The sequence below is a fragment of the Schistocerca gregaria genome, chromosome 2 (genome assembly GCF_023897955.1).
Source record: "Schistocerca gregaria isolate iqSchGreg1 chromosome 2, iqSchGreg1.2, whole genome shotgun sequence".
In the NCBI taxonomy this organism is placed as follows: domain Eukaryota; kingdom Metazoa; phylum Arthropoda; class Insecta; order Orthoptera; family Acrididae; genus Schistocerca; species Schistocerca gregaria.
In genome coordinates this window covers 1,002,318,553-1,002,331,691 of record NC_064921.1, presented here as the reverse complement: position 1 = coordinate 1,002,331,691, position 13,139 = coordinate 1,002,318,553, and the positions used below count along the sequence as shown (strand labels likewise).

Here is a 13,139-nt window from a genome sequence, read left to right as displayed (position 1 = left end):
ATACCAGATTAGTTAACTATTCGGACAAACATAACATTCTCATGCCCTCACAGCATGGTTTCAGAAAGGGTAAATCTACAGAATCAGAAACTTTCAGTCTAACAGAATACATTTTACAGTCATTGGGTAAGAAAAAGGTTGTCTCTGCAATGTTTCTGGATCTTTCAAAGGCATTTGACACCATTGACCATGAAATGCTGATACAAAAATTAAGCAACTATGGCATTCGGGGACAACCAGGTGAATGGATAAAATCATACTTGTGCAACCGCAAGCAGTATGTATCATTAGGAAACTCGTACCAATCAGAAACCAAATCCATCAAATATGGAGTGCCACAGGGTTTGGTAATGGGGCCATTATTATTTAATGTATTTGTTAATGATATAGGTGTTGAGGAGGAAGAAAAGAAAATATTGTATGCTGATGACATGACAATACTAAATAGTGACCAAAATATGGAACAGCTTGAGAGAAGAGCATACATATCTGCAAATGTCACAGCTCAATGGCTGTTGGAAAATGAACTGCTTATAAATCTAAAAAAAAGACTATGTATGCACTGTTTAAAAACAAGGAAAAGGCTGTAGACATAGATTTAGAGGTTGATGGAACAAGGCTGGAAGAAGTAGAATCTGCTAGATTCTTAGGTATTCTTGTGGATAATGAACTGAAACGGAAAAACATATTAATAATGTCTGTAAGAAACTGAGCTCTGTCATATTCTTAATGATGCAGCTATCACAGTATTCAGACAAGAACCTTCTGTGTACAGTGTATCATGGACTTTTTGAACCATACTTACAGTATGGAGTGACTGTGTGGGGAAACTCAAACGAACAAGAGACAAAACGAGTGTTCACATTACAAAAAAAGCAATTAGGACCATTTTAAGAAGAAAGACCTCTGAAACACGCAGAAACTGTTTCAAGAATTTAAATATCTTAACTTTTTCATCGTTGTATATGTACAAAACAATAATGTACATCACAAAAGCAGTGAGGACTGGATTACAAATGCTAGTGTACACACCCACAATACAAGAAAGAAAAATGAAGTACAGAGCATACCCCACCGACTGGCAATGCTAGAAAAAGGACCCCAGTACTTTGGTATCAGACTACTAAGAAGTCTGCCCAAAACCCTGCGAGATAGTGTACTTCACAATGATTTTCCAAAGAAACTTAAAGACTATCTCATTGAAAAAGAGTTTTACAGTGTTTCAGAATACTTATGCCATTAAATCTGTATATATTGTTACTCATTATCACTAATGTAAAAATGTAAGCTAAAGGTGTAGAAAAATAAGTGATAAGGAATGTTAACACTTTGACATGTCCTATATTACACGTACATTTACTGTACATAATATAATCTTACAGGATCAAATAAAATTCAATTCAATTCAATACATTTTAAATCACTCCCAATGCATACTCCCAGATAATTGATGGAATTAACTGCTTCCAGTTGCTGGCCTGCTATATTGTAGCTAAATGATATGGGATATTTCTTTCTATGTATTCGCAGAACATTACACTTGTCTATATTGAGATTCAATTGCCATTCCCTGCACCATGCGTCAATTCGCTGCAGATCCTTGTGCATTTCAGTACAATTTTCCATTGTTATAACCTCTCGATATACCACAGCATCATCTGCAAAAAGCCTCAGTGAACTTCCGATGTCATCCACAAGGTCATTTATGTATATTGTGAATAGCAACGGTCCTACGACACTCCCCTGCGGCACACCTGAAATCACTCTTGCTTCGGAAGACTTCCCTCCATTGAGAATGACATGCTGCGTTCTGCTATCTAGGAACTCTTCGATCCAATCACACAATTGGTCTGAGAATCCATATGCTCTTAATTTGTTCATTAAACGACTATGGGAAACTGTATCGAACGCCTTGCAGAAGTCAAGAAACACGGCATCTACCTGGGAACCCGTGTCTGTGGCCCTCTGAGTCTCGTGGACGAATAGCGCGCGTTGGGTTTCACACGATCGTCTTTTTCGAAACCCATGCTGATTCCTACAGAGTATATTTCTAGTATCCAAAAAAGTCATTATACTCGAACATAATACGTGTTCTAAAATTCTACAACTGATCGACGTTAGAGATATAGGTCTATAGTTCTGCACATCTGTTCGACGTCACTTCTTGAATACTGGGATGATCTGTGCCCTTTTCCAATCCTTTGGTACGCTACACTCTTCTAACAACAACAGATGGACTCAATGCAGTATGGATAGCATTTTTATGCAATTCTACTAGGCGTGTGCTTTCCCACTGAGAGTCACTTTCCTTCACCACATTTCTTAATCCTATCCCAAGCTGTTTCACAATGCGCTTCACACTCTCTTCCTTCACAATTTCTGCATTTCCATAGATATTCATTTGAACTACTTATATTTCTCTTTCGAATTTCACAAAGTCCTTTTGTATTATAACAATGCTTATACAAATGAACACAATTGAGAAAAAAATACAAAAATTCAGTATTTTCTTACCAGAGCAGTCTCAAGGCAAGAAGCAACATCAACAAAGCAGAGTTAAAAATCGAACAGTGCATACATGGATACATAAGCAGTAACAAATATACGTGAGTTCACAGCAAACTGTGTGACTTTTTTTATTCTTTATTGTTATTTTAAAACCTGTACAACAGGCAGGCTGCCAGCAACATTCTACGCTGCTCTTCAGCCATAGAATACACAATGAGAAAAAACAGAAAGAATACACACAAGTTACATAATGACGGGTAATAAAACAGTAGACACATAAATACAAACACGAAGCCATTGACAGTCGACGATAACCCACATTCCAAACTGTTGAGACGATGCACAGACACTGAAGATGTTGATGACTCAGGTGAACGATGGAGTGTGACAGTGAACACTGATCACGGAACACGACAGCACACACGAGACACTGATGGCGATGATCTCCGGCGCGCGAAATGTCCACATAGCTTGTGCGAGTGCGGGGATCTGCCAAGAGAATACAGGCGCGGCAGCGGGTGGGGATGGGAGAGGATGGGGGAGACAAGCGGGTGAGGAGGATCGAGTTTACGGGAAGTGTAGAGGATCTGTATCCTTTCAAGGAAAAGGAGGAGGTGGGGGAACAGAATGAGGTCGTACAGGATGCGTGTGGGGGAGGGGAGGCAGATGCAATAGGCGAGGCGGAGAGCATGGCGTTCAAGGATCTGAAGGGATTTGTAAAAGGTAGGGGGACGGAGATCCAGGCAGGATGGGCGTAACAGAGGATAGGACGGATGAGGGATTTATAGATGTGGAGGATGGTGGAGGGGTCCAGACCCCACGTACGGCCGGAAAGGAGCTTGAGGAGACGGAGTCGGGAGTGTGCCTTGGCTTGGATTGTCCGGAGATGGGGGGTCCAGGAGAGGCGACGGTCGGTGGTGACGCCAAGGTACTTAAGGTTGGCGGTGAGGGCGATAGGACGGCCACAGATGGTTAGATAGAAATCGAGGAGGAGGAAGGGAGGGGTGGTTTTGCCTACAATGATCGCCTGGGTTTTGGAGGGATTGACCTTGAGCAACCACTGGTTGCACCAAGCGGTGAACCATTCAAGATGGGATTGGAGAAGGTGTTGGGAACGCTGCAGGGTGAGGGCAAGGGCAAGGAAGGCGGTGTCACCGGTAAACTGGAGAAGGTGGTCGGTGGGTGATGGCGGCGGCATGTCCGCCGTATACAAAAGGTACAGAAGGGAAGAGAGGAGGGAGACTTGGGGCACACCGGCGGAGGGAAAAAAGGTGTAGGAATCTGTGTTATGGATGGTGACGTAGGAAGGACGGTGGGAGAGAAAGGAGCCGATCAGACGGACGTAGTTAATGGGAAGGGCGAAGGTTTGGAGCTTGAAGAGAAGAACCGTGCTACAAAGCTAACTTCTGTTTTATATAAAACAAAAGCAAATAAGGTATCATTTACTCCACCTAATATTATTGGCGCTAGCAAAAATTTTAGGACAGTACGAGCAACAGATTTACAGTGAAATTCAAATAGTATAATACATAAATGAAGACATGACCATGAACACAACCAGCATCTGTTTAAAACGAAACCGTAATAAATATAGAAGATATTTAAAGCACCAGATAAGGAACCGAGATGATGGATTGATAATCTGGAAATGCTCCAGTAGGCTTAGTAGTGAACCAAGGAAATGTATCCGGAAGTCCCGATGCAAGTTTCACCCCCATGCTGTTAGTCGGTAGATTATAACTTATGTGGTGAAGTTAGATATCTTTCTGTTTACATGAACTGCAAAGATTGTCCTGGACGCGGTTGTTGTGAAAGTATAGTGTTTACGAAGTTCTTGCGGATAGTGATGTGGTTTATTTATTAACCATTGTTGTTAATATTGTTAGTACGGTTATACTAATTATAGCCCAGTGACTTTCGTGCTGTAACAATGGTACTGTCAAGACGTTAGTGTGTTAACTTTTTTGTGTATTGAATGTTTGTTTCTTAGCATGACACAGTGTAATGAAATTATTAACATACTTTCCTATGTGATCGTCTTAGAGATGGAGAATTATTGTTGGTTGCATTTTTACGTTTTATACGCGCTTTTTGCTGTGAATAAATGTGTACCATCATGGAGGAAGCATCCACGTATTGTTAAGCCACTTAAATTTTTTTGCATTTGTTTAAGCAAGTGTAATAGTGACAAAGTAACAAATATTTCTGTTTGTTTTGTTCGTTTATTCATCCAGGGAAAGTGACTACGAAATAGCTTTTGTCATTTTGGCACCTTAATACAGAGAAAATAAATTGCTAAAATATATAGCACATATTTGAGTGTGTTTTCGCTCGGGTACGACAGGCTGTCGACCGAATCCTTCAGTAAGGAAGTTTCCCGATATTCGCCTGAAATGATTTTAGGAAAACCACAAAACCGGGATTGCTGGGCACAGCGAGCAAAATCCTCCCGAGTATGACCTGTCTCATTTGGTTGGTGAGATTCCGAATAAGTGTGATAATTGTATTTCGTGCAGTTTTACGTGTTTGTTAAAACAGTAGTTCCAACAGTTAATTAAGCATTGTAATGATATTGTTTCTTCAACCGTTACCTATATTATAGGGATTGTTTTTAATTAATTACGTCGATAGCATATCTAATACCTAAAAAAATCCTGAGAACGGCTTTAGTTGTGACGTAAGTTCCTTGTTGATAATTGCTTACCGCCAATTATGCCACAGTGTGGCAGATGTCATTCTTGTGTCGTAGTAACCACAATTTTCTGTTTCACTGCCACCACCATTTGGCATGTACAGACGAGTAACGGTCTCTTTAGGCATTTTAATGAATTTTGTCCAGTTTGTTCAAGTGGCGCATTAAACAGTAGGCCTGATGTCGTTTCTGTGCAATTCTTGATAGGGTGAAGTGGGGTAAGTGTAACCATGGGGTTAGTTTAACCACTTAGCTTATGGTTCCTTAAAGAAGCTGTAATTTTACCTCTGACCTATCACACATGTTAATTTACAGCGTTCTTTGTTATATTTAACCATAAGTTGTCAAATCCGACACAAATTGGTAATTAATTTTTGGACTTTAATTGACGTCTACATTTTCACTCTGCGAGAGAGTGACATGTTCAGAATTTGGTGGTATGTCATTTTTGCAGTTTTAAAGATTAACTGCACAATTTTTTGGTCACAATCTAACTTTTGCATGATAATTTAAAATATGAGATTCGTTTTACTCTTCTGATAAAGCTCTTGATATGCCAGGCATGGTTACATTTATCCCAACTTTTTCCCGTGTGTGGCAAATGTAACCGATCTGCTGGGGCAAGTGTAACGAGGGGGGGGGGGGGGGGGGGTTACACTTGCCCGAAACAAACTTACTGGAACATATTTATTTATTTAAGGCATAACCTTGTTTTTGCTATCACACTAGATTAACTAAACTGGCCTTCCTGTACATATGGATACCAGAATACCTGATGTGCTGGCTTTGTAGGTCAACTGAGTTTGTGAGAGATGTATTTTATTTTTTATTGAAGTCTACTATATTTTTGAACCATGTTTCCTTTTATAAATTATGACACAGAACTGTAAAGAATGCTACCATTTCAATTACAGTACAGTATGTGAAGCATTGTTTGACTGACAACAATGTTGAGCATGATAATTCATCCTGCAGCCAATGGACGCAACAGTGTTTAAGGGTGTGAAATCTACTTGGGACCAAAAGTTAACTTGCCACCAGAGACATCATCAAGGGGTAAAAATGAGCAAACATGACTTTTCCAGTCTCCTCACTGCTGTATGGAATGAAACACCACCTGAACTGTTTAAAAGTGGTTTTCAAAAAGCAGGAATATTCCCTTACAGTAGAGAAGTAATTGATAGAACTAAATATGATCCGGAGGCATATGAAAGATACGTAGCTCATACCAAATTTTTGGCACAAACAAATCCATTTCCAGCTCACGATAATGCAGCCAAAGACTGTGTGGAAGCTACGTCTCTAACAGAAAGTACACAGATTTTTGGGAAGCTTCCAGCTGAACAACCTCCAGAATTTTAAATTTTATAGGCCTACATCGACTGAGCCCTGCAGTTCTCCCAGTATCAGACAGAGCTGTTTGTCAACCATTCCCAAGCTAACCAATATTTCATTATGTTCTGGAACTTCTGATTTGTCAGTTGAAAGCTTATTATTGGAAACAGTCTGACAGTGTAGTCCCCCTGGTGAAACAAAGAAGAAAAGGTTTGCACCAGGAGCTGAAGTTATCACTTTTCAAGATGCCATCTATGAAGAAAAAGATTAAAAAAAACAAACAAGAATAATAAGGAGAAAGCAAAACAAAAAAGCATCGGCATAAAAAAGGGCTTGGTAATGAGAAGTAAATCTTCCAAACTAAGTGCTGGTACTTTATCTGAAATGGCATCTCGGAATGTTGTGGGAATAAAATCCCTGATTGCTCATGTGAGTATCAAGAAAAAAAGACTGGAAGTTGAATCAATAAGTGAAGAAAGTGAAACTGAAGGACGCCTATCTTTAATAAGTAGTTATGAAGAAAATGGAACCATAAGAACACTGGATGATCTTTGGAAAGAAAGGATAAACTGTGAAGAAGAAGGAGGAGGCAACATTTTTTGAAGCCAAAGATAAAATTACAGTTGGAAACTATGTTCTGGTAGCTTTTGTGACAGAATGTAAGAAAGTTCATTTTATCGGCCAAGTTATCAAAATTAGTGATTTAGGAGATCCAGAAGTGATTTTCCTCAGATGCAAAAAGTAAGACAAAGTGTGGCACCACATTCTACTGGCTGATAGAAGAGATGAGACGGAAGTTCCACCCTCTGATGTCATTTCAGTGCTGCCTGAGCGTACTTTGGGTCACAGGGAAGACCTAACATTTGGTGTTACATTTGATTCATACAACATTCAGTGACTAAATAATAGGGCCTAAGTGTGAATATAATAAGTTGAATTAGGGCAGTTTAGCATCAAACACAAATTGCCAACAACTTTAGTTCAATTACCATGAAAAATAATAGAAAGTGAACTTATAAAGTGAATTTTTCTTTTCTATTGATATTAGATATTTTATTATTTTTGTTAAATTGCCTACTAATGAAAAAAATATTACTTTTGTAAAATTTAAACTAATAAATTACTGGCCTAAAACAAAACTGAATCATCTATGAAGCATTCTGTTTCAGTGTTTTATGGTTTAGGCTAACACTTATTTTTTTAGTTTAGCTAAAATTTTCTGCGTCTTTCATAATATACAAAGAGGCGTGTGCAAAAAAGTTCATATCTTGAGTATAATTTAAGATATTTTAATAATTTAAAAATCCTCCAATTCAGTAAAAATTGGGTAATCAGGTCACTTACCCCAAGTCTCTTTTACAATACTCTGTATGGGTACAACAATGCGGGGTTACACAGGCCTCGAACCATGGGGCAAGTGTAACCTCACAACACAAAATTTTGAAAACAATTATTTGACCATATAATTTATTTTTTCAAAAACAAAATGTATATTTTTTAAAAGTCAATAAGTCAGACTTTAAACACGAGAAATTTCAAAATCATATCTTCAATAACAAGTTGGCAATTTGGTGTCAAAGTTGAACTATGCCAAAACGTGGTTACACTTAAACCCACTTCACCCTACTATTAGTTAATAGGATTATAATTTATTTCTTGTTGTTAAGTAGAATAATTTCTGCATTGTTTCAGTTGGTGAAATTGTATCCATTTTCCTGCAGCTGTTATGTTTTCTATTGAAACCAAACAATATATAGGTGCCATTTTATTATTTTTACCATATCTCAAAAGGTTTGATGTGGCTCATCGGATGTTAAGTTACTTCTAGGCTGTCATTACTTTCATTATGTATTCCCTGTCTCTGTCATTCAGCTCTTGACCTCTACAAACAGTTTATAAAATTTTGGAAAGCTTGCACAATTTTTCTCACCTGCCTTCTTGACTGATGAAACGGGGTATCTGTACAACATAAACCCTCTCATGGGATCTTTTATTTCTTGGTTGCAACTCTCACTTTCTCTTTCTTCGCACCTGAAACATGTTTTGGAATTTTCATAAATATCATTGTTACATAATAACACAGTTTTCTATTGCTAATATTGTTGATATACAAAAAATTAATATATTATATGAATCAAAAATTTTGCTGTATGTGTGGATCTGAGAAATCTCTTACTTCTAGTTAATATTGCTGCTGAATGATATTAGGTAGGCCTACTGATAGCCTAATGTGAAAACATGTTAATAATGGAAAAAAGGGTTTCTATTTGAACCCAAGTATCTGAAACCTGTTCAGTGGGATGTTAGATGAGCCCAGACAACAAATCTGTATCCCTGGTGACAGTATTACTGTAGTAGCTGTAAGCTAATGTGACAGACTATATTAAGAAAGAGACAAAAACGTGAGGGGTGTAAAGTTATGAACAATTCAAATATGAAAAATTAATTTCTAGTGCATCCAATGGTACGGGGAAAAGTACAAAATGTTAACAGTTGTCGAATCAAGGTTTATCTCTGATATTCTATATTTATTTATTTCTAATTTTTTGAAGTATGAGACTTTTCAGATGTCATGTTTAAGTGCACTATGTACATAAAGAACTAAATAATAAAAAATTACACTGTTTTATGAGGGTAATGAATGTGTGATAACTATGCCGATAGACCATTAGTCAACATGACAGAGATTTGAGCCCCAAGAAATAATCACCGGATGGTTTCACTAACAACACGAAACAGTGAACAAAGCAAATACCAAAAAACTAAGATGACATGACAGGTCTAATCAGAATAACACTATTGCAACATTCTGTACACTTGACATCTCACTTAGCATAGAGGGCGAGTTAAGCCACGTAGCCTAAACCAAAATCAGCTGTATTAAAAAAAAAAAAAATTTAAACCTAGCAAAAGAAGAAGGTCTACAAGAGAAACATACAAATAAAAACATCGAAGACACCTTGTAGATGACATATGGAGCCACATTTCAAGGAATATACTGTTGGCTTGTGTTATTCACTGGATATGGCATAACATTGTTGGGGTTGTGTAGTGAATGCAATGATGCTGGTGATATTAGTAATAATAGTAACTGATAATATAATGGTTTTTTGGAGACTACTATAATGTTTTTGGAGACTACTATAATGTTACTACCCCCATGAACCATTTCGGGCGTATTATAGTATTTGAGGGTTGTAGCATCGCGCTTTAGTGTTTACTTCATAGATTATTATTTAAATTGTGTGTGAGTTTCGTATAGGAGGTGCAATTTCGAGTTTTAGTTACTGTAATCGTAAATTCAGCAGATTGTAACGCAGTCGTTAGGCATTTGTACAGGTTAGTTGATACATTCTTTGCGTGTTTCGCTTGCGTTATATAGGCACGGACTCGTGTTTCAGTAACTGTTGTTCAACATCGATTAGAATGGACAGGGACTGCGATTGCTGTGTTCGGATGAGGGCTGACTTGGCATCCCTTCGCTCACAGCTGCAATCGGCGCTGACTTCGGTCGCGCAGCTTGAGGCCGTTGCCAATGGGCACCACTGTGGGGAGCCGGACTTGGGTATCACGGGGATGTCAACATCGTCCCGTCTGTCCCCAGATCGGTCTGCCGCTGTGGTTGCCCCGGTTGCTGCCCGCAATGGGGCTGAGCCCTCGCCTGTGGTTGATTGGGAGGTCGTTCCAAGGCGTGGCAGGTAGCAAAAGGTGTCCCCGGAGGCTGATCAGAAAGCCTCCCCGGTGCGTCTGACAAACCGGTTTCAGGCACTGTCTCTGGCTGAGCCAGATGCAGCTGCCTGCCCTGTTTCAGAGGATCATTCTCAGCCTTCAAGGTCCGGGCAATCGCAGAGGGTGGGCTTACTGGTAGTTGGGAGCTCCAATCTTAGGCGCGTAATGGGGCCCCTTAGGGATACGGCGGCTAAGGAGGGGAAGAAATCCAGTGTGCACTCCGTGTGCATTCCGGGAGGAGTCATTCCTGATGTGGAAAGGGTCCTTCCGGATGCCATGAAGAGCACAGGGTGCAGCCAGCTGCAGGTGGTGGCACATGTCGGCACTAATGACGTGTGTCGCTTTGGATCTGAGGAAATTCTCTTTGGATTCCAGCGGCTATCTGATTTGGTGAAGGCTGCCGGTCTTGCTTACGAGATGAAGGCAGAGCTCACCATCTGCAGCATCGTTGACAGAACCGACTGCGGACCTTTGGTGCAGAGCCGGGTGGAGGGTCTGAATCAGAGGCTCAGACGGTTTTGCGACCGTATTGGCTGCAGATTCCTTGACTTGCGGCATAGGGTGGTGGGGTTTCGGGTTCCGCTGAATAGGTCAGGAGTTCACTACACTCAGCTGGCGGTTACACGGGTGGCGGAGGCTGTGTGGCGTGGACTGGGCGGTTTTTTAGGTTAGAAGGCCTCGGGAAAGTGAGGGATGGGCTGCAATGTCAAAGGGTGCTTGGCAATTACAGGACGTGCTTGGATCAAGGAACAGTAGGAATTATAGTTGTAAATTGTTGTAGTTGCGCTGGAAAAGTCCCTGAGCTTCAAGCGCTAATAGAAAGCACAGAAGCTGATATCGTTATAGGTACAGAAAGCTGGCTAAAACCTGAAATAAGTTCTGCAGAAAGATAGATTAGGCAGAATTGGTGGTGGAGTGTTTGTGTCTGTCAGTAGTGGTTTATCTTGTAGTGAAGTCGAAGTAGATACTCCGTGCGAATTGGTATGGGTGGAGGTCATACTTAACAGCCGAATTAAGTTAATAATTGGCTCCTTCTACCGACCCTCAGACTCTGATGATACAGTTGCGGAACAGTTCAGAGAAAGTTTGAGTCTCGTAACAAATAAATACCCCATTCATATGGTTATAGTTGGTGGCGACTTCAACCTACCCTCGGTATGTTGGCAAAAATACTTGTTCAAAACCGGTGGTAGGCAGAAAACGTCTTCCGAGATTGTCCTAAATGCTTTCTCCGAAAATTATTTCGAGCAGTTAGTCCACGAACCCACGCGAATTGTAAATGGTTGCGAAAACACACTTGACCTCTTAGCCACAAACAATCCAGAGCTGATAGAGAGCATCATGACTGATACAGGGATTAGTGATCACAAGGTCGTTGTAGCTAGGCTCAATACCATTTCTTCCAAATCCATCAGAAACAAACGCAAAATAATTTTATTTAAAAAAGCGGATATAGTGCCACTAGAAGCCTTCCTAAAAGACAATTTCCATTCCTTCCGAACTGACTATGCGAATGTAGACGAGATATGGCTCAAATTCAAAGATATAGTAGCAACAGCAATTGAGATATTCATACCTCATAAATTGGTAAGAGATGGAACGGATCCCCCGTGGTACACAAAAAAGGTCCGAACGCTGTTGCAGAGGCAATGGAAAAAGCATGCGAAGTTCAGAAGAACGCGAAATCCCGAAGATGGGCTAAAATTTACAGATGCGCGAAATTTGGCACGTACTTCGATGCGAGATGCCTTTAATAGGTTCCACAACGAAACATTGTCTCGAAATTTGGTAGAAAATCCGAAGAAATTCTGGTCGTATGTAAAGTACACAAGCGGCAAGACGCAGTCAATACCTTCGGTGCGCAGTGCCGATGGTACTGTTATCGACGACTGTGCCGCTAAAGCGGAGTTATTGAATGCAGTTTTCCGAAATTCCTTCACCAGGGAAGACGAATGGAATATTCCAGAATTTGAAACACGAACATCTGCTAGCATGAGTTTCTTAGAAGTAGATACCTTAGGGGTTGCGAAGCAACTCAAATCGCTTGATACGGGCAAGTCTTCAGGTCCAGATTGTATACCGATTAGGTTCCTTTCAGATTACGCTGATACTATAGCTCCCTACTTAGCACTCATATACAACCGCTCGCTCACTGATAGATCTGTACCTACAGATTGGAAAATTGCGCAGGTCGCACCAGTGTTCAAGAAGGGTAGTAGGAGTAATCCATTTAACTACAGACCTATATCATTGACGTCGGTTTGCAGTAGGGTTTTGGAGCATATACTGTATTCAAACATTATGAATCACCTCGAAGGGAACGATCTATTGACACATAATCTGCATGGCTTCAGAAAACATCGCTCTTGTGCAACGCAGCTAGCTCTTTATTCGCACGAAGTAATGGCCGCTATCGACAGGGGATCTCAAGTTGATTCCGTATTTCTAGATTTCCGGAAAGCTTTTGACACCGTTCCTCACAATCGACTTCTAATCAAGCTGCGGAGCTATGGGGTATCGTTTCAGTTGTGCGACTGGATTCGTGATTTCCTGTCAGGAAGGTCGCAGTTCGTAGTAATAGACGGCAAATCATCGAGTAAAACTGAAGTGGTATCAGGTGTTCCCCAGGAAGCGTCCTGGGACCTCTACTGTTTCTGATCTATATAAATGACCTGGGTGACAATCTGAGCAGTTCTCTTAGACTGTTTGCAGATGATGCTGTAATTTACCGTCTAGTAAGGTCATTCGAATACCAGTATCAGTTGCAAAGCGATTTAGAAAAGATTGCTGTATGGTGTGTCAGGTGGCAATTGACGCTAAATAACGAAAAGTGTGAGATGATCCACATGAGTTCCAAAAGAAATCCGTTGGAATT

General features: G+C 40.3%; 1 protein-coding gene across 6 annotated transcripts in view; it reads left to right on the top strand.

Annotated features, from left to right (window-relative positions):
- Positions 1-4,286: 4,286 nt before the first annotated feature.
- Positions 4,287-13,139, top strand: part of LOC126335504 (uncharacterized) — a 141,184-nt gene continuing 132,331 nt past the window's right edge. Inside the window, exon 1 of one of the 6 annotated variants that reach the window (XM_049998851.1) lies at positions 4,287-4,441. In XM_049998851.1, the coding sequence (XP_049854808.1) occupies positions 4,439-4,441 (3 nt within the window). In that variant the 5' untranslated portion in view covers positions 4,287-4,438. Of the gene's footprint in view, positions 4,455-4,849; positions 4,981-5,199; positions 5,419-13,139 lie in introns of those variants that run through there. The other 5 variants (XM_049998852.1, XM_049998855.1, XM_049998850.1 and 2 more) reach the window with 5 other exon arrangements.